Here is a 23,972-nt window from a genome sequence, read left to right as displayed (position 1 = left end):
CATGGATTCCATTGGGTGACAATGTTCTCCAGTGTCACCATGGACACCAGGTTCCATGGGATTCCATTGGGTGACAATGTTCTCCAGTGTCACCATGGACACCTGGTTCCATGGATTCCATGGGGTGACAATGTTCTCCAGTGTCACCATGGACACCTGGTTCCATGGATTCCATGGGGTGACAATGTTCTCCAGTGTTCCATCAGGCCCGGCTCTGTCCCCATGGACACTCAGTTCCATGGGCAGTGTCCGTGTCCCAGTGGCACCTGTGTTCCATGGCACCCCTGTCTGACCAGGGACAGTTTGTTCCAGGACATTCCATGGAGTCCCAGCGGTCACTTGGGTTCCATGCAGGTGCCTGGGCAGCGGGAGCTCAGCCCAAATATCCTGGGGGTCCCTGGGCTGGTGTTTGTTGGGACCTTTGGATCTTGCAGGGCTCCAAAGCTGAGCTGCGGATGCCCCTTGGGACAGAGTGGAGCATCATGGAAGCCAGGAGAGCCTGATGGAGCCAGGAGACCCTGATGGAAGCCAGGAGACCCTGATGGAGCCAGGAGACCCTGATGGAGCCAGGAGAGGCTCATGGAAGCCAGGAGACCCTGATGGAGCCCGGAGACCCTGATGGAGCCAGGAGAGCCTGATGGGAGCCAGGAGACCCTGATGGAGACCAGGAGAGCCTGATGGAGCCAGGAGACCCTGATGGAGCCAAAGCTGCAGCGGGACACAGAGGGACCTCATGGGAGCCCGGGCTGGGGGAATCCTCAGGGCTGTGCAAGGAAAGGTTCAGCACAAGCAGCCCTGGAGCGAGATGTGCAGTGTGAAACAGGCCCATCACTTGTTTTTTAAATTTTAAAAGTTTAATAGAAATAAAATGGTTATAAAAATAGCAATACAATTAGAGTAACAATAATTTGGACAATTTGAATTAGGACAATATGAGACAATAGAGAGAAAGGGTTATGGAGGTCCGGGTACCTTTTTCTGGGCACCACGAGCCCGAAAAGGGACACCCGTTAACAAAGGATTAACCCTTAAAAACAACAGCCTGTTGCATATTCATACACTTCATCCAGGATGCATAAATTCCATTCAAACACAGGATTCTGTCTGGGCAGTGCCACCTTCTTCCTCCGAATCCTAACAGCGCCTTCGAGGCGGGAAAAAGTTCATTTCTTCTGATAAGAGGGAAATAAATTCCTTTTCTCTGAAAGATTTAGGTGTCCTGTGGCTGCTATCACACTGCGAGTCCTTTCTTTAAAAAAAGAATCCTTCATAGCATCGTTTCTATTTTAACATTTTTTATAACCTAAAACTATATTTAACACAAGAGAATTAATACAGCATTGCTTTCTAACACAAGACATATAATATTAATTTTAATATTTGCGAAAAGCCAATCATAAAATACATGCATTTTTCACATGCAGGCAAAGCCAGCGAGGCAGCAGAGCAAGAGAGAGAGCAGAGCCAGCGACACAACAAACGCACCGAGAGCGAGAGAGCAAGTTTGAACAGAGTTTGCAAAGGGCAAAATCAGCTCAGACCAGGTTAGACTGAAGAACAAGGAGCACCAGGCATGGGCTGATGGTCCAGGTAAAAAGTTCCAGCGTGAGGAGGACGACAGAAGCCTTCATCAAAAGAGCACCAGAAGACTGAGGGCCGCCACAGGAGGAACGGACGCAGGCGCTGAAGCCACACACGGCTGTAAAACCGGGACACAGCTTTATGCAAATGTGAGTATGCTAATGAAGTGTTGTAATTGTGACTTTTAAAATGGAGCTGAAGGCTAAAGGAGACCGAGTGGGTTTTTGCCAGAGAGATCCCCCTCGCTCCCAGCGCTGGATACACAAATCCCTGCTCTGTCTGACTGCAGAGTTTGATTTCCTCGCCCAGTTTGTCCCACTCCCCCTTTCCCTGCCCTCTCCTCCCCTCTCCCAGTCCCATTTATGGGATTTGGGGTCATTTATGGGATTTGGGGTGATTTTTGGGATTTGGGGTCATTTATGGGATTAGGGTCATTTGGGGGATTTAGGGTCATTTGGGGCATTGGGGTTCTTTGTGTGCCTTTGGGGTTATTTGGGGTTTTTTTGGGGGTTATTCAGGGTAAATTTTGGATAATTTGGGGTAGTTTTTCACATTTTTGGGTTTTTAGGGCCGTGTTTGTGGGGGGTAATTCAGGGCACTGTGTGGGTTTGGGATCATTTTATGGGATCGGAGGGGAATTTAATGGCTTTTAATAGAAATTTAGTAGGATTTTAATGGGATGTAATGGGATTTAATGGGAATTTAATGGGATTTAATGGGATTTTAATGGGATTTTATGGACTTTTAATGGAATTTGATGGGATTGTAATGGAATTTTATGGGATTTTAATGAGATGTCATGGGATTTTAATGGAGTTTAATAGGAATTTATTAGATTTTAATGGTGTTTAATGAGAATTGAGTGGAATTTAATGGGATTTTTATGGGGTTTTAATGGGATTTGATGGGGGTTTCCCCCAGTCCACAGCTCCCTCCCACCTCAATTTGGGGGTCCCATCCCCCTCTTTCCCGCCGCTCTCCCGCCCCTTCCCCATCGTTCCCCCAGTCCCCAATCCCCTCCCTCGTGCTTGGTTTTGGGGGTTCCAGGCCCCTCCTGCTCCCTTTGGGGGTCCCGACCCCCCTTTGGTTGAATTTGGGGCCCCCCCGCCCCCCTTCTCCCCGCGCCCCCCGCTCCCCCCGCGGCCGGGGGGGCTCCCAGCGCCCCCAGTGCCACCAGTGCGGCCCCAGCTGCCCCCGCACGCCCCATCCCCATCGCCGGGGTCACCGCCCCCCGCCCCCAATTCCGCTCCTGGGCACTGAGAGCCATCAGCGACAAACGCTCTGATTGGCTGGGAATGGCCCCGCGCAGTCTCTGATTGGCCAGCGCTGTGAGAGGCGCTGGGTTCTGCCCGGCACGCGATGAGTCACAGCCGAGCCGGGCGCTGATTCGCTGGAAATCGCCGGGCGGGGCCAGTGCGCCGAGTGTCTGCCCGGCAACGGGATCGTCATCAGCGCCCTACGCTCTGATTGGCCAGGATCTGTTTCGGGCTGGGGACGGGAGGAACTGGGCACCCCCAGGAGCCCCTCGGGTCTGGGGCTTTCGATCCCCCCTCGGCCCTCGGGGCGGCCCTGGGGCCACCCCAACACCCCCAAAATTGGGAGGGTCCGCGGGGCCCTTTGGAACCCCCAGAAATGGGCGGGGAGCGGCAGGAGCCGCCCCAAAAAGGGATGGAAGGGTCCGGGCCGGGAATGGGGGAGGCTCTGGGGATGGCTCCGGCCCGGATCGGGGCGGGCTGGGATTGAGGGAGGCTCGTTCAGCGGCCGGGGAGGGGCTGGGCCTGGGGAGGGCTCCGGGATTGTGGGGATGGGGCCATTCCGGGACTGCGGCGGGGCCTCTCCCTGGGGTTGGGGTCCGGCTTTGGCTCAGGGACCCTCCCCGTTCCTGTTCCGCTTCCCGATCCCGTTCCCGTTCCCGATCCCGCCGCTGGCTCCAGGGAATGTCCCTGATCTCAACCCCGACCCCAAACCCGAGGTGAGGTCAAACATTGGGGTCAAACACCCCAAATCCTGGGGTCAACTCCCCCGGACCCCAAATCCTGGGGGTTCAAACACGGGGGGGGCCAAACACCCCCAGACCCAAACTCTGCGATCTCAACCTCCCCCCCTGCCCCCCAGCCCGAACCCCAAATTTTAGGCCTTAAACCCCCCAAATCCCAGATCCTGGGGTGTCAAACACTCTGCAATTTGCAAATGTTGGGGTTAAATCCCCCAACCCCAAATCCTGGGGTTTGAAACTTTTGGGGTGTCCAATACCCCCCGTTCCCAAAGTCTGGGGTCAAACACCCCCAAATCCCAAATCCTGAGTTGTCAAACACCCCCAAGCCCCAAAGTTTGGGGTCTAAAGCCCCAATCCCCAACTCCTGGGGTTTGAAACATCTGGGGTGTCCAACCCTCCTCATCCCCAAAGTTTGGGGTCAAAGCCCCCAATCCCCAAACTCTGGGGTCAAAGGCCCCCCGATCCCAAACTCTGGGGTGTCAAATCCCCCTGATCCCCCCAACTTTGGGGTTAAATCCCCCCAAATCCTGGGCTCAATCCCCCGAATCCCCAAACTTTGGGGTCAAAACCCCCTGATCCCCAAATCCTGGGAACAAAACCTCTTAAACCCCAAATCCTGGGAACAAAAACCCCCAAATCCCAAACCCAGGGGTGTCAAACATGCCCAGTTCCCAAGGTTCGGGGTCAAAAATCCCCGAACCCTGAGGTGTCAAAATCCCCTAAACCCCAAATTTTAGGATCAAACCCCCCAATTCCCAAAGTTTGGGGTCAAACACCCCCAAACCCCGAATTTTTGTATCACACCCCCACCCCCCCCACCCCCAGTCCCAAAATTTGGGGTTATTTGGGGTTTATTTGGGGCAGCTCCAGGTGCAATGTCTGTGGAGAGACCCTGGGTACAATGCTGGGAAAAACCCCAATAACCCCTCTGGAACCCCAAAATCCCTGGGGGCTGGCAAAGGGGATTTGGGGTGAAAGAAGAAGGATTTGAGAATGCACAAAGAAGGATTTGGGATGGAGAGAGGGGATTTGGGTGGGAAACTGGGTCCCTTTTTGGCGCAGGAGATCTTCCTGGCGCTGCTCTGGGTGATGCTGAAGCCCTGCAGGGCCTCGCGGGCGGCGCCCGCCTGCACCTCGGGCTCCAAGTGCACCCAGGCGATGTCGCGGGGCCCAGGCACCAGGGCAGCTCCTGAACCCCGGGAACCTGGGCTGGGAACGGGGCCAGGAGAGCCCCAGACACCCGGGAGTGTTCCCCAGACACCCGGGAGTGTTCCCCAGACACCCGGGAATGTTCCCCAGACACCCGGGAATGTTCCCCAGAAACCTGGGAATATTCCCCCCCAAAAATCCAGAAATGTTCCCCCCCAAATGGAAAAATGTTCCCCAAAAAATCCAGAAATGTTCTCAAAAGAACGCCTGAAACATTCCCCCCAAAATCCAGAAACATTCCCCCAGAAATCCAGAAATGTTCCTCCAAAAATCCTGGAACATTCCCAAAAAATGAGGAACTTTCCCCAGAAAATCCAGAAACATTCCTCCCCAAACTATACAAAACCAACCCCATTCCCCATGCAGAAACATTCCCAAAAACTCCAGAAACATTCCCAAAAATCCAGAAATCCCTCCCCAAAAAATTCAGAAGACCCTCGCAAAAAATTCAGAAAATTCTCCCTAAAAAATCCAGAAATTTCCACCAAAATTCAAGAAATTTCCTCCCTAAAATATCCAGAATTTCCTCCCCCCAAACCCTGGTCTTTCCCAAAAATGCAGACATTCCTCCAAAATCCCGATCCTTTCCCCAGACAGTCCAGCCCCAAGCCCCCCTCACCCCTCTCGCCCCCCAAGCCCCAGAATCCCCCAATGCCCAAAGGGCCCGGAATGCCCGGAATGCCCGGGATGCCGGGATTGCCCCAGATCTCCCTGGGTGCAGAGCATGGGGAGCAGCAGCTCCTTGGGCTCCTCAGGGAGCGGGGCAGGAACAGGATGTGCTTCGGGGCTCTGCCCGCAGCTGGGGAAACGGGAGAAAAACCCCAACAGCAGCAACAAATCTGCCCCAAACCTGCCCCAAGCAGGCCCCAAATCTGCCCAAAGTCACTCTGGATACACACCAAACCATCTGCCCAAAATCCCACCAAAATCCTCCATGCTTTGACCCAGGCCTGTCTCGTCATTTTTAAGTCTTTTTCACAGTTCCAAGAAATGATATCTCAGCTTGGTGGGAAGCCTCCTCTAAACTGATGGCATTGTGACATCTACTCTCAGCAATCAGATGCAGCCCCAATGATTATTACAGAACCACTCCAACAGTTTGCTGGGTTTAAAGCATCTCTGTGCTGAGGGGATTTTGGAGGAGACAGCTCTTGCATGGTTCATTAGTCTGTCGCCCCCAGACCTTTACTCCTCAGCGCTGTTCCCAAGAGCCTTGTTTTCAATGACGTTCAGGGAATTCTCTCCCACTTAGAGCTTGGGTGGGGGCCAGGCCTTGGCTCTGCCTGGACGGGAATTTGCCAACAGACCCAGATGTTTTCTGCATCAAAACTGGATTTGAGTTGCTTTGACTTGGCCATCTGACCCTCTAGACATGACAGTTGAACTCTTTTTAAAGGCAGCTTGGGAATTATTATCTGGAAATAATGATCCAAGTCCCCCCTGAATCGAGGTTTGTCAGCTGTTTGCAGACTCTGGGATGATGGTACATTATTGCAGAGATTGCTATTTACCTCATTCCACCTACGTTGTTAGCTTTGTCTGCTATTTGAAATGTTCCTGATTGTTGTATCCAAATTATTCCCAATTGCTGTAAGTTTCTTGTCCACTGCATGTATTATTTTACTGTGATGTTGCTTCATACTCATAACAAAAGACATGCATCTCATTCTTAAAAAACAAAAAAGAAGAGGAATGAACGCCTTAAGAACGTTCAAATAATGCAATATTTACATGAGGAATTTGGAAACAAGATCATCCCATCTAAATCCCAATGGAGTGTACCACAGTGCAGCCTGATTGATTCATTCCCTTCAGGAGAAGATGTGCCTGTGTTTCATCAGCAGCAGCTCAAAGCAGTCACCTGTTCATTCCATCAGATACTGATCAGCTCTGAAGAAATGAGGCCCAGTGCAGAGAGAAGTAACCTCATCACCTTGCAGCCTTTGTGGCCAGAGCAGGAGCAGGAGGAGGCCTGGCCAGACACGGCTGTGTCTGGGCACTGACAGAGGCAATTTGCCAGCAAAAGCCTCCTGGCATCCTCATGGTACAGAGCTCCTACGAACCTTCTCCAGTTATTCCCTGTTCCAGCTGCCAGGAGACATTCAGTGGTGTCAAAGATCAACATTTCCAGCTCAAAGACTTTCTCACACTTCTCAACTCATTGGAAACAATGGTCATTTCTTTCCATTTCCCCAAGAGACATTGGACATTATTCTTTTGTCTTCTCATGCTGCAAAACCCTGTGTCAATGACTTGATGGAATTTGGTAAGTTTTGTGGATTGTAAGTGGTCTTTTATCTCTCTTATCCCATATCTAACAGATAACCAGTGATAACCTTGATGAGATAATGCCCTCACAAGAGTGAGCTGTTTCAGCATCAGAACATAGGAGCCTTTTTTAAATGAACGAGAAGGGGGAGATGTCACAGGCAGGTGGGATAATGATAAAAGAAAGGCCTTATGAAATCAGGCCTTGTTCTGCCACATTAACAGCTGGCCTGCCATCTCTTCTGAGTGCAGCTAAGCAGTTACAAGTTCCCATGGGAAGCTCTTGTGAGAATGAGACTTTGTGAACAATCTGTTCTGAGGGTGAAAAACAAATGCACCTGCAACAACAAGGGATTTGTCCGTGAGAATCAGTGAAGAGAACAGGTAAACAATACAACAGAGGGATTTGATGCACAAGTAAAATCTATTTTATTAACCAATATTAGAATAACCTGCAAGAAATCTATGAACTAACTAAAGTTGCACACGGGGTCTGTCAAACTGTGTAAAATGAGTTGTGTGAATAAAGAGTAAAGAGTTCTTCTCCAGCTCAGCTGTGTCCTCTGGGATTTGAGTTCCCCCCTTCTTTGGGGCTTTGGGTTCCTGCTTTTTGAGGCTTTGGTTTTCTTCTTCTCTGGGATTTTGGTTTCCTTCTTCTCTGGGATTTTGGTTTCCTTCTTCTCTGGGGCCTTGGCTTCCTTCTTCTGTGGTTGTTTGCTTTTCCCCTTCTCTGGTTTTGGGGGTTGCTTCCCCACAGAGACACCCTTCTTTTCCTTCTTCTGCCTCTCTTCCTCCTTCCCCCTCTCTCCCTCCTCTAAGGCTTTTGCCTCCTCCTCAAGCTTTTGAGCCGGCTGCTTCAGCTCCCTTGTGCAGACAAAACAGAAACCATGGCTGAGAGTCCCCACCAGAAACTTGGGCTCCCCAGTCCTGGCTGGCCCTGCACTTCATTCCTTGACCCTGAGGCCATTCCCGTGAATTCTCCTCAAGCCACAGGGCTTGGGAACATCCCAAGGGAGGGCATTGGTGGAAGGGGACCTCCAGGCCCAGCCAAACCTCAGCTTTGCCATCAGAGGCTCTTGACTGTGCCAGCTCCCTCTGAAGGCACAGCCAGACCCCTCCAGGCCCTGCCCAAGGCTGATCCAGCAGCTCTCTGTGCTGCTGCCTGAAAACGCCCTTTGTCTCTTGGCTTCCCAGTTTAGAGCAGAGCACAGATTGCTGACAGCTGCTCATCTCCCCTACAATTCTTACTCAGCTCATTCAGCCCCCTTCCCCCTGGGCATGGCTGAAGCATGATTGTAAAGAGTTCAGATTTCAGCTGAGGCTTAGAAGCGATTCCCATTGATCAGGATGTAAGTTAGACAGGCAGACCATAGGTTAATGATTGTGAGATGCTTAAGCTGGAGCTGATTGTTCTATTGTTTACCATTAGGAGCTCCTTTCTAGAAGGAAGTGGAGTCAGTGAACTGTTATAAGAACATCTTGAAACCAGGAGAACAATGGTTTAGCACCTGGGCTTGATGTCAATCAGTCACTAAGCAGGGGACCTTGGATGGTGCCAGAGGGTCACAGAGACCTGATGAAGACATTCCTGACTTCATCCCTTAAGACCACGGACCCAATTCAAGACCACGGACCCAATTCAAGGGAGGAATTGCACAGGTGTGAAGGACCAATGAGCTCATTTGAATACAGAGCAGGGATGGGAGGTGCTGGGCTTGTGCAGATGTATTGTATGTAAGATCTTGGGCAATAAAGAGAGGGCAAAGAACCTTGGGCAGCGCGGTCGCGCCTTTTAGGGACGGCTCTGGTGCCGCCCGCCGGTGTTAATAAACACATCACTGTCAAACTCTAATTAGTTAGAGAGTCTCTGCCCGTGATCTTGGGCTTTAACGACCCATAGCCTGCTCCTTCACGAGAACAATGCTGTCAGTCAGAAAGCAGAGGCTGCAGGAACTCCTCTCCTGCAAGGCAGGCTCTTGTCAGGCAGATTTCCTGCTGGAGCCCAGCTGGGACCAAGCAAACCAGTGCTGGCTGCCACGGAAACCATTGGAAGCAGCCTCGTCCCTCTCCTCCCCATGAAACCAACTCCAGCCTGGCCTGAAGAAGTCCTGATGCACAGGCTGGCTTGGAGCACCTCCACTCCCAGCTCCAGCCTGGGCCTGTGTGTCCTGGGCTGGGCTGCCTTGCTGGAGCTGAGCTTCTCCTGTGCTTGCCCACGGCTGCAGCTGCAGGGGAGCCTAAAGGACAGGAGCTTTTCTGGCTGCTGTCCCAGCATAAGGAGAGCCCTGGCAGATCAGCAGTGCAAGGGCTTCATCTGGGGCAGGAGCAGGGCCCAAAGCAAGGTTTGCTCTGTGCCCCACGCCTGCCCATAGCACAATCCCAGTGCTTTGGTGAAGAAGGGAGATGATGGAGAAGATGCCACTCAACACCATGGACTTCCAGACCCCTCTAGAGGCAGTGCCAAGGCAAGCCCAGAGCCCAGCTCCCTGCAGGCAGCAGCTGAGCCAGGAGGGCTCAGCACTCAGATAGAGAAGAAGATGTTGTGTCTCAACAGGAGAAGGTCCTTCCTCTCTTGGCAGCCAGGGAGCTCAGAGTGGCCATGCCTGTGTTGCTGCTGCCTTTGCTGTGCAGCACCTCTGAGCTCAGAGTCCTTGGAGCAGGGGAGCCCTGCAGGGACAATAACCCATGGCAGAGCAGGAGCCCATGGAAGGCTGACTCACCTGTCCCTGAGAGGGGCCTGAGAGGCACAGTTGATCTCGGGGGGCTCAGGGAGGAGCTGACACGTGAGGCCTCCCCGGGCACCAGCCCCTCGTAGCTGGGGCCTCCCTCCACATGGCACAGCTCCGGGACACTGCAGGTGCTGCTGAGGTGGCCAGAGAAGGTGGAGGAGACCTGCTGGCTCTCTCCTGGCTGCAGCACACCTGGCAGGGGCAGGATACTGAAAGCCTGGGGGGAAGACAGGAGAGATTGAGGTGCTGAGCATGGAAATGGATGCAGAAGAGCATCTTGGAGCAAAGGGCAGCTGTAGCCAGAGGGGCCTATTCCCCAAACACTGCCAGAATCACCCTCACCTCATCCTGCATCCATGCCACTGACCAGGGCAGGGACCATGGGCAAAATCTTCTCCCACACTCACGGGCCAATGCATTAATTAGTACATGACATGAAAGGGAGCTGGGATGTCTCCTGGCAGTAGAAATTCTCTCTGATGCACAACTTGCCTTTAAAAAGTTTAAAAGCTTCCTGCTTTTAGAAAAGGAGGAGACTCAGAGTGAGAGCTCCTGGAGCTGAGGGAAGGAGTCCAGCCCAGCTCATCTGACTCCTGAGGCTCTTGCCCTCTCTCTCTGGTTTAAATGCCGCTTTCTCAAGGTGCTGCAGCAAAAGCTCCTGCCAAAATTTCCTGTGGAGCACCTGAGGAGTTCCAGGGGGAGCAGTGCCCTGCACAGGTGCTGCACAGCGTCCTTGGGCAGCCCTGCAACGTGTCCTGCACGGCCTCTCCAACAAGCAGCTGCTCCAGCAGCACTTTGTGATGGGCCTGCAGGGATGGGAGGCCCCTCTGTGGCCAGTGCTGAGGGCCCCCAGTGGCACTGGCAGCTCCAGCCCTGCTGGCCACGCTGACAATGGGCAGGGAGACAGATTCCCTCCTGCCTTCTCCGCTCCCAGGGGAGCGTGCGCCACGTCCAGGGAGCACCTGAACCCCTCCGAGCCTCGTGGCAGGTGAGGGTGCTCAGGAGTTGGTGCTGGCACCTGGAAAACAAGCCATTTTCTGTGCTGGGAGGCAGAGACAGCCACTTTGCAAAGTCTCCCTTTGTCAGACAGCGCCAGGGCCAGCAGGGCAGCAGCAGCTCTGGGGGAAAGCAGAGCCCTGCAAACAGGGAGTCTGGCTGCCTTGGGAAGAGGCTCCATGGAGATCAGGATCATCCCAGCTGGCTCTGGGAGGGAAGCTGGAGATCTGACCAGGATGATGCAGGGAAAAGCCTCATCTTACACTGGGAAGGAAACAAGGCACAAAATCCCACACTCAGCACAGGCCTGTAGGATCTGAGTCAGCTTCTCCAAGGAAAACTCTCCTGTTTCTCCCTCCCCCTCAGCCCATGTCCAGCCACTGGCCCTGCTGCCCAGCCCACTGTCAGGGCACAGCCCAGCAGGGCAGCAAAAAGGGAGCTCAGCATGAGCAGGACTTGGTGCTGGCAGGCTGGGGAGGAACACAAGCACGGGATGGACAAGAAAATCCACCTCTGCTCCTGAAGAGTGGGGAAAATCCTGCACTTCTTTCAGGGCTGCGGCTGGCTCCTCCACATTTCTGACCTTGAAATGCCTCCATTGAGATGCCAAGGAACCCAAACTGCTTCTCTTCCCCTTTGGTGGGTGGGGTTTGACTTTAGGAGGGTAAAGCTCATCTCTGGAAAATAAGATAACCATGAACAGGGACCTGCAGTGGGAGGGAGGGACACCTGCACCAGCAGGAGCTGTTTGTGCCTCCCATCCCTCCTGTCCTTCTCCCCAGCAGCCTGGGCCTGTTTTCCCCGGCAGAATCCCTGTCCCTGTGCACCCTGCCAGGAGCAGCTGCACACAAAAACCAGGGGGGTCTGAGTGGGATTTTTTGGGATTTTTGGGGGGGATCTCACCTGTTTTCTGTTTTATTTTTGGGGGTTTCTCCTGGATTTTTTGGGGTAGGTTTGGGATTTATTTGGGTTTTTTTGGGGGGAGGGTCTCACCTGGACTTTTTGGCATTTTTGGAGGACCTCACCTAGATTTTTGAGGAATTTTTTGACGTCTCTCACCTGGATTTTTTTGGGGGGTCTCACTTGTTTTCTGGGCTTTTGGGGGGGTCTCACTGGGATTTTCGGGGGGGGGGGTCTCACCTGTTTTTTTAAAAATTTTTTTGGGGAGGTGTCTCACCTGGACTTTGGGGTTTTTGGGGGATTTTTTGGGGAGGATCTCACTTGGTTTTTTGGGGATTTTTTGGGGAGGATCTCACATGGATTTTTTGTCATTTTTGGGGGAATCTCACCCAGATTGTTTGAGATTTTTCAGGGGGGTCTGACTGGGATTTTTTGGGATTTTGAGGGGTCTCCCCTGGATTTTTTGGGATATTTTTGGGGTGTGTCACCAGTTTTTTGGGGATATTTTGGGGTCTCAGCAGCCGCAGCTCTGCCGGGCGGGGGCCGGAGCCCTCCGGGGCTGCCGGGGCTGCCGGAGCGACGCGTCCCCGTATTGGATCCCCGAGCCACCCGCTCGGGACCCAGCTCATCCCCGAACACGCCGGTGACAGCGCTGGGGCCGTGAGTGCCCAGGGCCTGCACTGCCACCACAGCTGGGATCTCTGCTGAGCTCTGGGGCTGCACAATCCCACAGGGCTTGGGGCTGGGGTCGAGCACAGCAGAGTCCTCCTTGCGTTTCTGGCAGGGACAGAATGAAATGCAGCTTCAGAGGCACCTCTGGAGAAACTTTAGACTCCTCAACATGCACCGCAACAGCAACTTACACACGCGTTTACAACTGCCCAGGACAAAGGTAAAAGGCACAAACAAGATGCAAGAATTGTAGGCTTAGCACTCCCAGGGGATCCTGCAAGGAGGCTGCCAGCACAGGCACTGGTGTCTGTGGATGCAGCAGCTTTTCACAACCCTCTCAGATCTCCCACAAGAAAAGCCCCTGAAGACCAGAACATCAACTGTTTCCTCAGGAGCTTCAACTGCCTCCTAAAGTTTACATTCGGGTAGGATCCTGTTCTCAGCAGATCTTTAAGGCTGAATAGAAACCAGCAAGGTCTTATCCAAACCCTTTTTTCCCCTAATAATCTCCTCAGTAATATTTGACAGGACGAGGTGGATGTGATGCCAAACCTGGGGAATGAGCCTGTAGCAGCCAGGAAGGGGCTGGGATTCCTCATGAGGATCTTCCTCTCATGGGGCACCTTCAGGTGGCACTCACCGTACAGCAGCACTTGGGGGGACACTTGGAGCTCAGGAACGAGACATCTGGGCAGAGAGATGACCCCAGGGCAATCAGAGATCCTGAGAGAATGGAGAACGTTTCCCCCCAGAGATTGTGCAATGGAGCAGAACACATTGGTCACTGTCCAATGCACATTGAGCAGCCCTACAGGGATAAATTGCCTTCTACCTCTGCCCACTCCAACACGTCTTGTCAAGGAGGCCCAAACCCTGAGAGGCAGCACCCAGAGGCTGCCCAGTGCCCCAGGCAGAGCCCTTTGCCCCACAGCTGCCTCAGCCCCTCCTGTACCCCAGAAGGCTTGCAAGGACTCCTGGAACAGTCCCAGTGAGCCACGAGCTCTGGGGGAGCCTTCCCAACAAGGATCAGGGCTCCCCAAGGCCCAAGGAACACACAACCCCAGTGTCTCAGTACAAATGACTCTCTTCTCTGCCATGGTGCTGCTGCCCTGCCTGAGAACTCAGCTCTTTGCCCCAGCCCTGGAGGGCACGAGACAGCAGCTGCCCCACAGAGGGGCTGATCAGCCCCTGCCAGGCCCTGCAGCTCCCTGGCTCCTGCACTGCACAGCTCCAGGCCCTGCCTGGCCCCAGCTCCACCTGCTTTACAGAATGGCAGCCCAGGCACTGCCTGCATGGCTCTGCCTGCGACAGGGAACAGCCCCAGGGAGCTGCATCCCTCTGGGCATCACACTGACACCCACAGCAGCACAGCAGCATGGAATTCTGCTGCAGCAACCACGACTGTTGGGCTCAGCTCTGACAACATTAGAGCTCAAATTGGGAAGCAGAGGGAAGGAGAAAATCTGGAGCTGACCTGCCCCACCAAGGGCTGCTTTCCCCTCGTCAGACCTTGCCCTCCCCACTCTTGCTGGGAGCCACTTCCCCCCTGCCATGGGCCCTCATGGACAGAGCCAGACCCTGACTCTCAGCAGCTGCTTGGTGTGGCCCAAACCAGTGCACGGTGCTCACCACCAGCACAACTCCACCTCTTGCAGGAAGAAGGAGAGGAGGCCCTCGGGAAATTTGTTCCCCCTCACGCACCAAAGCCCAGGCCAATCAATGATATCATTGCTGGTGCCTTTAGAAGAGGGCCCAGGCCCGTGCTGGGCTGTGAGCAGGGGTGCTTTTCACCACAGGCTGCTGCCCAAGCACTGCTGTTCTCATGTCCAGCTGGCACAACATGAGGGCATCCAGCAGCACTTCTCCTTGGCAGCTGCAGCCAGCAAAGCCTGGGCAAGGCAGTGCCTGGGGGAGCCAGGCAAGGGCTGGGACCTGGCTGTGATGATCAGGGCTGCCCCTCCCTTGCCAACACCCTCCAGGTGCACCAGCATTCTCTGGTAGAACTCCATCACCGTGTTGGAGCACAGGGTCACCTGGTGGGAGAGAAGAACAGTCAATTCTCCCTTACAAAAGCTCCTTACCCACGTGTGATATCCTCCAGATCCTGAGGGAGGATTTGGCCTTAATTCTTCTGCTGCTCCATGTGCAGAGCACAGTCTCAAGAGTAACAAAAGCCTTCTGGCAATACCAGATTTGTTAAACACCCCTTGCTATCAGGGCACAGGTCAGCTACATTGAAACATTAGACTACAGCTCTATGCACCACTGCATTCAAATTAAGGGGCCAATTTCTCATCTGACTACAATGACATCCGTGCAGAGGAAATCTGACTTGAACACAATGAGTTCAGCTTCACAGCAGGAACCAGCTCATCTTCCTGTTCATTCAAATCAGCCTGGCCATTTTCTTCTTGATCATCTTCATGCTCCTCCACATGTCTTTCAAGTCTTTGCATGTCCTCTTGAAGCGAAGCCTTCTCTGCTCCATTTCCATCCTGCGCCTTCTGGCCTCTTCTTCAGCTCTCCGGGCCGCTGCTCTCTGCTTCATGGCCGCCCTTCTGGGCCTGAGGCAGAGGAAGAAAGGCAGGAAGAGCAGCTCAGCAGCAGCCCAGTAGGGCCCCTGCTGCACGGCTGCCCAGAGCAGGGGTCCCCAGGCAGGCTCGGGTGGCTCTGGGGTAGCCTGCTCCAGGCCCTCTTTGCCCAGCTCTGCATCCTCATCCCAACTGATCACCACGGGCCGTGGGAAGTGGAAGAGGAGCAGCACCAGCAGGGCAGGGACTGATTTGGACACCATGGTCTGCAGGAGGAGAGAGACAATTTGTGCTGCTTTGCACAAGAGTTGCAAACCCGTGTGTTATTAGGGAATGGCCGCTCCTGCTGTGCCAGAGCGCTCGAGCAGGGCTGAGAATCTGGTGTCAAAGTGCATTCATGTGCTCCATGTTGCATGGGGCACCCGTGTGCAGGAATAGAGAACAACTTCCCTCAGATGGGATCTGCTGTGGCAAGGCCCCTCTGGTTTTCTCCTCCACGCAGCAGTTTGCATGCAGAATGTGGGCAGATGTAACTTGGAGGTCCTCCTGCTCACCCTTGGGTTCCCCTTGCAGAGCCTCAGCCCCTGCGTTCTGTCAGGGCCCCTGGGCAGGTGGGATATTCCCAGAGGAGAGGGGCCGGCTGTGTCCCCATTGCCCCTGTCCCTTATGTGCCTGTGCTCAGGAGGGCACAGAGAGGATGGGGACTCCTGCCTGCCCCGTGTCCTGTCTGCCTGCCGGGCCTGTCCCAGGGCAGCCGGGCTGTGATTGCTGTGCTGTGTCCCCCTGTCCCTGCTGTCCCTGCTGTCCCTGCTGTCATGGCCCACTGCAGGTTCCACACCTACACAGCCATGGTGGCTCCTGAGCTCTGCAGGGACCCGAGTGACAGTCTGAGTGGTGGCACTCCTGGTTTTCTTGCATTTGGCATCGCGCAGAGCAGAGGCTGGATCACAGCACCAAAGGAGCAGCTGCTGCAAGGGAGGAAAGGAGCCTCTGCATGGCCAAGGGCTGCTGTGGTGCCCCTGTGTCAGGAATTCCCCACAGCTGACACCTGAGTCCAGCATGGACACTCACAGACACAGCGTTTGTTCAGGCATTGCCTTTATTGCATCTTGACAGGGACTGCAGCTGCCTGAGGGAAGTCACCCTCCCGAGACAGGAGGGCAGAGAGTGTAATTTAAATTAACCAATTGTGATTATAGGCATTCGTAGCGACAGTCTATATACTGTATATATGAATATTAAACAAGACACAAAATAATTATTGGATCATGAAGATTAAGCAACATTTGCTGGTTTAGATAAAAATAAAGTATACTTCAGTTTTGGTTAACTGCAATAATTCTTGGTAATTTTGATGAATTATAAGTTCTATATAATCTAAAGAAAAGTGCAATTATTTAATTACTACATATTCTTAAAATATTTATGATCTCTTACAAGAGTATTAATCTACATTATAGTAATAAAAAGTTTGGAAAATGTTTCTAAAGACAACTATTTTTAAATAAGATATTTTAAATATTTCAAAACTATTTAAGAATTTGAATCAATCTCCAAACATTGGCCCGATGCCTTCAGATGGTGCTTTCCTCCGAGCAGATGCAAAGCCTCTGTATGGGAAAGGGTTAAAATAGATGCAGTTCCTACAGATCCCGTGAGGAGAGAGAGGGCAGAGGGGCAGGGTGTGTCAGGAGCCCGGAGCCTGTGCCCCGGCGCAGGGCTGTGCTGGGCAGCAAGCGCAGCTCTGTGCGCCGGCTGCTCACAAAGATGTGCGGCTCGCCTTGGCCGGCCCAGAGAGCATCTCCAGCAGGAAGCTTTTCTTCACACAGCCACTGCCTGTGCTCCTCCAAAAGCCTGCCCTGCCTACCTTCAGCATCCTGTTTGTATCCCTATTCATTCCAATCAGCCTGGCCATTTGCTTTTCTATTTCTTTCGTGGCCCGGCGCATTTGCTCCATGTCTTTGAATCTCTTCCTAAGGAGCCGCCTTCTCCGCTTGCTTTCCACCTTCCTCCTTCTGGCCTTTTCCTCAGCTCTCTGGGCCGCTGCTCTCTGCCTCGTGGCTGCCCTTCTGCGCCTGAGCCACCAGCCCAAAAGCAGGAGCAGCGGCTGAGCAATTTGCCAGAGCTGGTGCAGGTAGCGCAAGGCAGCCAGGAGCCAGGGTCCCCAGCCAGGCTCAGCTGGCTCTGGGGGGGCCGCTTTCATCTCCTCTGCACGGGGCTGCCCATCCCCGTGAAATCTGTCCACCACGGAAAGTGGGAACAGGAAGAGGAGCAGCACAAGCCCAGCCAGGACTGCTCTGTGCGCCATGGTCTGCAGGAGGAGAGAGACAAGGCTTTCACTGGGGCTGCCAAGGGAGCTTGTGGGGGCTGAAGTGAGGCCCGGAGGCGCAGGGATGTGAGGGCAGAAGCAGAGGGCCCCGGGCAGCTGGCAGGCAGCAGGGCCTGTGCCAGTGGGCCAGCAGCAGCAGCCCCGTGCCCCGGCCAAGGCGCCGGCCCCAGGGGCTGGCCCTGGGTGCAGGGGGACAATGCAGGCCCGGGTGCGGCGCTTGTGGCCCGGCCCTGGCCCGGCCCAGCCCCGCCACGTGCGCACTCACCGCTTGCCCAGGCTGTGCTGGGCCAGCGTTACCTGCGGGGGCCGTTTCCAGCTGCCCCCATTGTGACACGCTGCCCCTGGTGTCAAAGGGGCCAGAGGCATCACAGCCGGGCCAGCCCCGCCCTTGGTGCCCAGCCCAGCTCAGGGGCTCCCAGTGGGCCCAGCAATGAAAGCCCCGGCAGGCAGCAAGTGCAGCCCCTCTGGGAGGGGATGGGCCCCAGGGGCTCCCTTCACAAAGCAGACAGAAGTCCCCACTGATAAGGTTCCAAAGGGAAAAGATTATAATCAATAATGTTGAGTAGGATACATATTATCAACTATGAAAACACCTGAGGTGCTTTTCCTAATGGGACTCGTTCTTCTGTGAGTGGGGTTGGGTGATGGTTGCTCAGTTTTTCTTGCTTGACTTTTCCCTGATCCAGTCCATCCAAGACTTCTGTGAAACCTTCCCATTATCAGACAGCAGAAATAAAGAACTGCAGTGAAACCACTTCTAGTCCCCTTCAGATCAAGAAGGTGCAGGGGGATGGTTCTGGCAGAGAATTTGAGCTGCTCTGGACAGAGTCGCACTGCTGTGTTAGCAGGGACTGGCTGCTTGTGTTTTCCTTTGGATGAACAGAATCTTCCTTGTGTCCCCAGTGAGCACATGGAGCTCACACCAGCAGTGCCTCTTGCCCGTTCCCTGCCCAGCCAGACCTTCCAGCCCAGCTGAAATGCCCAGCGTGGCCTTTGAGCACAAAGGGATTGCAGAGCCAAAAGCATCTGTGTAGCCACCATGGTGTTCAGCGGCTGCTGCTCGGGGAAGGGCACTGAGAGGAGGCCACTGCTGCTCTTGTCAGAGCGCTGCTGTGCAGGGATGTCCCTCGCCCTGCTCAGTCCCACATCTGCCCATCTTTTGGCCTGCTCTGAGCTCAGGTGGATGCCATCTGCTCCCAGCAGACCCAGCTGCTCCACGGTAGATGCACAGGCATGGAATCCAAAACCTTGAGTATCCCCTGAGTAGCCAGGCATTCAGCTGTTCAGTTTGTCACGGCCCACAGCAGGGGTTAGAACAAGATGGTTTTTCAGATCCCTTGTGACCCGAAGCATTCCAGGCTTCTAGGATTTCTCCATGACTGACTTTGGTCCCCTCAAAAGACCTCCTCTCTCCTCTCTTCCCTCCACCTGTGGAGAACGCATTCTGATGCTGCTGCGGCTGTTGGGACAGGTTGGTGGATACTCTTCCTGCCATCCCATGGGTGTAAGCATGACTCCTCTCTGAAGCCTTTGTCCCTGAATCAGTGCCTTCAAAGAACAGTTATCTCCCCTCCTTCCTTTTCCATTCAGCACTTGAGCACACACAGCATTTCTCATCGTTTTCCACAGAACAGTACAGGTGCCAGTTCCCATCTTGTGGAGCCCTCTGCCATAAATCAGCCTGACAGGTTTATTCTCTACGTAATGGGAAATGATGACAAATGCAGCTGCATAATCTAGTTAGTAACTCACCATAATGACTGCCTCTGGGCTGATTTATGGGTTTTGTCATATGTGAGCTTTCAGAACTTTAGAGATTACATTTTTCACAGTTTTTTGTTGGAATCTCAGTTTATCAGACTTTACTGCAGCATTAATCACTTGCAGTACAACCCTGGACTCCACAAATGTATCACATCAGCGTGAAAAAAGGCAGAGAAAACAAGAACTGTTGTGAATTAATGAGCCGGGTAACACATGTCTCACAACAGCGATGAAACAACCTGTGTTCTTCTTCAAGCCACAACAGAAAGTCCCAAAGTCTGGTTATTTAATTTTTTTTTCACAAAACACAAGCAGCAGCAAAGAACTGAAACAACACAGCCAGGCTTGAAACCTGAAAGATCTGCAAGGCTGAGTCTATCCTAGTTAATGGTGAAATGATGTGTGAATCTGTCCTAGATGTTCAAATGAAGAAGATTGATTCCCAGTTATAATATGGCTTCTAAGCAAAACACTGGGATTATATAGGAGAAATGCATGTGTCATGAAACAACCAAGAAATCAGAGAGACACTTCCAAGCTCTGCTGTGAAGGTCTGGGAAATGTTCAGAGTTAGCATCTGTGGAGTTTGGTGCAGGATAAACTGGAACAAAAGGCCATCATTACCCAAATTGATTTCCTTTGGGCTGGTTTGTTGGCTTTTTGGTTTGTTTTTTGGGTTTGTTTTGTTTTGTTTTTTTGTTTGTTTTTTGTCAGATAATGTTTTATAATACTCCAAGAAATATGTTGAAAAGGTCAGCATGATCCATCAGACACAAGCAGGGGGGCTGGGGTAGATGCAACATGTTCCTTGCACTGGAGGGTAGACAGAGGCAAGATCTGGTTTGGGGTCAATCACACCTGGATCAGGGAGGTGGCTGAAACCTGGGCTGGCCAAAGCCTTAGAATCACAAAATATCCTGGGCTGGAAAGGACCCCCAAGGATCACCAAGTCCAACTCCTGGCCCTGCAGAGGACACCTCCCCAAGAATCCCACGCTGTGCCTTGGCATGTGCTGGTGGGCAGGAGCACACAGCTGGCCGTGGCTTTGGGTGCATGGGTAAGATGAGATGGTGAGGAGCATCCCTGCTCCCTGAGCTCCTGGAGAGCTGCAGACACTGATCACTGGTAAGGACAGCACCAGGGCCATGGCCTGGGGCTGGTGATCTGGTGTCTCCTTCCTGCTGCTGCTTTCTGCTACAGATAACAGCCTGGTACCAAGGTCTTGTTGCTGAGGTGATAAATGGCTGGGGAGATTCCCTCCCTGCTCTTGTCTGCACGAGTTCTTATGCTCAGCACCAGGAAGGATTGGGCCAGAATGGAGGCATTTGGGGTCTCAGGGCTGAGGCTGAGACAGACAGGCAGGCAGAGCAGCTCCTCCTGGCTGATGCAAACATTAGCCCTGTGCTGGCCAGGCCAGTGATCCATAGCTATGGGTCCACAGTGATGGTGGTGCTGGGTACTCACTGGGAGAAGAGGAGGTGTAAAATGAAGCTTCTGAAGCTGCTTGGGATCCTGGAAGCTGCTCAGACCCCACTTGACCACAGTGGTTGTTTGGCCAGCTGAAGTGATGGAATTCATTGGGCTGTGCAGGGACAGTTTTCTGTGCAAACATGAAGGACTTTCAGGGGGGATGAAATACGGCCTCATAGTAGAAACAGCTGGGCTGAACACTCTTTATTCCAGCTATGAATCTTTGCTCTGAAGAGCAACAGATTCCACCTTTCATTAAACCAGAACTTGTTGTTGTTGTTGTTGCTATTTTGAGGAACATAAATGACCTTTCTTGTTTATTTTATGAGCATTTTTAAATCTTTGTTGTTTATTTTATTAGCATTTTAAATCATCTGGTCACCCACTGCATGCATGAAACATGAGATGTTACCAAAGTGTAGCTCACTTCAGACAGGGAGTGCTGATAGTTGGCAGATCTGTACAGGTGTCCTCATCCTGGGTGCATTGGATGTTATCCCATCCAAGCAGGCAGTTTAACACAAGCAGCTATTTCACTGAGCTTAATTAACAACAGAAATAAAAACTATATCTTTAGAACAAAGTTGCTTTGACATCTACCATCACTCAGCGAGAGGTTTATTGTTATGGACACATAATATTGGCTTTTTGCAGAGATTAAAATGGATTTTCTATCTGTGGTGTTCAAGTAACTTTGTTATTGTCTTGATTTGAAAAGCCAGGTGTCTGCTAAGGAAGGCAGGAGCCTCCCCTGGAATGGAAAATGTAAACCCCTCCCTCTGAATTGTTATAATTTTGAAATTAGGGAGCTTTCAGGCAAAGATATGGGAATAGGAATAACAGTTCTTTTTTAGGAAAAATTAAAAATATAAATGCAGTAGTACAAATGAAAAAAACCCCACTGACAGAATCAGAACAGGACCTGACCCCCTGTGGGTCAGGGTGCTGGCAGCAGTCCCATTCAGTGGTGGCTGCAGCCCTCCTGCAGTGCCAGGTGTGGCTCTGTTGGAGCAGGGATCCTGGAGAAGGGTGGAGTTTTCCTCTGAAGGTCCAGGGCTGCTGTAGATAGGCCTGGGAATCTTCCTTCCTCTGGGAATCCAGTTGGAAAAGGCTGATCCTCTGGGAATGCCGTGGAGAAGAAAGACAGCTGCTCCTCTGGGAATCCAGGAGGAAAAGGCTGATCCTCTGGGAATCCCGTGGAGAAGAAAGACAGCTGCTCCTCTGGGAATCCAGGAGGAAAAGGCTGCCTACAGTGTTCCAAATCTCAGATTCTATCCAGGTAGGAATGCTTGGCTCCTCCCCCTGGGCGGAGCATCTCCCAATGCAATGATGTCATTTAATCAGCCATGCAGTGACACCCAGTGGCACATTACCAGAAGATTAATAATTAATAATCAATGGCCTATTAATGGAACACACCTCCCCACAGGGAGGATTGGTTGTGGAAGAGAGAAACTGCCCAATGAACAGAAGATAACTGCCCCACCACTGACAGATGGCAAACAGAACACACACTTATCTTGCAGTCCAGGACCCGTCCCCACTGGCTTCCCCCATTCTCCAGAGTTCATGGTGTCCAGGGAGGCTGCAGCTGCCGGTGCCGGGAACAAACGAGACGGGTCTGGGTTTCAGAAAGCTCCAGAATCCATTTCTGACCCCCGAAAGACAGAGCAAAGGCAGGGCCGTGGGGCTTTTATAGGGTATCCCAGGGCTGGAGTTTGGTTTGTGTTGGATCGGCGGGAGAAATGTGGCATGCAATATGACTGATCAGCAAGTCTCAAACTTTACTGATAGTCACACATATTTATATTGGTGTTAATAAAGCTCATACATATTGCAAAGAAGAGCTCATTATTGGTTAGTTACTTATCGGCCAACTACGCCTACTTCTGCATTCTTGTGGTTATTCTGTTGAAACTATTCTTCATATTTTTGGCAAAAGAGCCTCTTCCCTATCCTGTTGTTGCATCAAGGGCATAATGTCCTTGCCTTATATGGACACTGACTGCTGACTTCTAGACTTCTCTCCTTCTTGCTTAACCAGGGGTATTATGTCGACGTGACCTTTCTCAGCCAGCCAACTGTCCACAAAGCTCAGCGGGACAAGGCTCCTGTCCATGCTCTCCCACATTCCACAGTGCCCAGGCCACACCAGGAGTGCTCAGAGCTGCAGCCAAAAGCTTCCTATCGATCCTCTCTTGCAGAGGACACCAGCACAGAGGCACAGGTGCCACCTCCTCCAGCTAAGCCCAGGAGATGCACCTCCTCACCAGCTGCAAGAGCAGGACGCTTATGTGCCAGCCGCCCCTCCCAACCCCGTTTGTTCTTCCCCTCGTGCCTTGAAGGCGCATCCCCACCTTGAGACACCCAGGGTGGGAAGAAGAGCTGGCCCCGGACGATGTCCTTGTTAGTGTGGAAAGGAAGGTGCCCACAGAGCAGCTCATAGAGCAGGATGCCCAGGGACCAGATGGTGGCTGGCTGGCCATGGTAGCAGCCAAAGAGGATCCACTCCGGTGGGCTGTACTCCAGCGTTCCTATGGGACACGGGCGCAGCTCATCAGGCCCATGCTGCTCCCTCCCTCCCAGCCAGCTCCCATTCCACAACAGCCAGGCCCTGCCCTGCCAAAAAGCAACTTGGCTGCAGCTGGCTGAAGAAGGATTCCCCCTCCTTCCTTGCCTCCTTCCTTCCCTCCCTCTTCCCCCTCTGCCAGCCAAGGGGGGAACTCCACTGCGAAGCTGGGCCCCGGCTTTGGGCTCACCTGACATCCGGGTGTAGAACGTGTCCTGGAGGATCGTGCCGCAGCTGAAGTCAATGAGCTTCGCGTCGCCCGTGGCCAGGTTGACGAGGACGTTGTCGGCCTTGATGTGGGGGTGCAGGACGCCGCGGCTGCTGCAGTGCCCCATGGCCTCCAGCACCTGGCGGAACAGCCCCCGCGCCACGGGCTCCGTCAGGAACCGCCGCTCGTGCAGGAAGTACCAGAGGTGCTGACAGCGCTGCGGACGCTCCATGAGCAGCGCGAAGCCCTCGGGCACCTCGAACACGTCCAGGAGCCTCACGACGCCGGGGAAGCCAGGCCACGACACCATCCACAGCAGCGCCAGCTCCAGGGGCACAAGGGCGCCCTTGCGCTGCGGGGGGACCGCGATGCCCTCAGCGGGGCCGATGCTGCGCCGCGCCTCGGGCAGCCCCTGCCCGACCCCGCCGTGGTTCGCCATGGCCCGGCCCGGGGCGCTGCGCGGCCCCCGCTCACTCCACGCTCGCTGCCCTCGCAGCGTTCCGGCTGCCGCCCTGCCGGGCCTCGCCTCAGCCCCGCCCGGCACGCCCCGCCGGCTTCTCCCGCTGGCCCCGCTCACTCCCCAGCCGTGCCCACTCCGAGATGCGATCCCGGGACACTCGCTTGATGGCCGCCTGCGAGCCAAGGCTGAGCTCATCGCCTGCCGCCCTCCGAGCCGCACCCGTCTCTTCCCGGGGCGCCATCGGTGAGGCGGGGACCGGAGTAAACGCTGCCGCAGCCGCCGCTGCCCAG

General features: G+C 53.5%; 2 protein-coding genes across 2 annotated transcripts in view; one reads left to right on the top strand and one right to left on the bottom strand.

Moving 5' to 3' along the window:
• LOC143696097 (uncharacterized) overlaps window positions 1-23,972 on the top strand; it is a 59,898-nt gene that overhangs the window by 16,811 nt on the left and 19,115 nt on the right.
• Window positions 1,536-23,661, bottom strand: LOC143696026 (serine/threonine-protein kinase pim-3-like). Its single transcript, XM_077191239.1, has 2 exons — window positions 23,205-23,661; window positions 1,536-1,699 (listed from the first exon to the last, which is right to left on the bottom strand). Exons 1-2 carry the CDS (start codon window positions 23,659-23,661, stop codon window positions 1,536-1,538), a joined length of 621 nt encoding a protein of 206 aa, XP_077047354.1.

This window comes from Agelaius phoeniceus, chromosome 28 (assembly GCF_051311805.1).
Source record: "Agelaius phoeniceus isolate bAgePho1 chromosome 28, bAgePho1.hap1, whole genome shotgun sequence".
Lineage (NCBI taxonomy): Eukaryota > Metazoa > Chordata > Aves > Passeriformes > Icteridae > Agelaius > Agelaius phoeniceus.
This window is presented reverse-complemented; position numbering and strand designations above follow the sequence as displayed.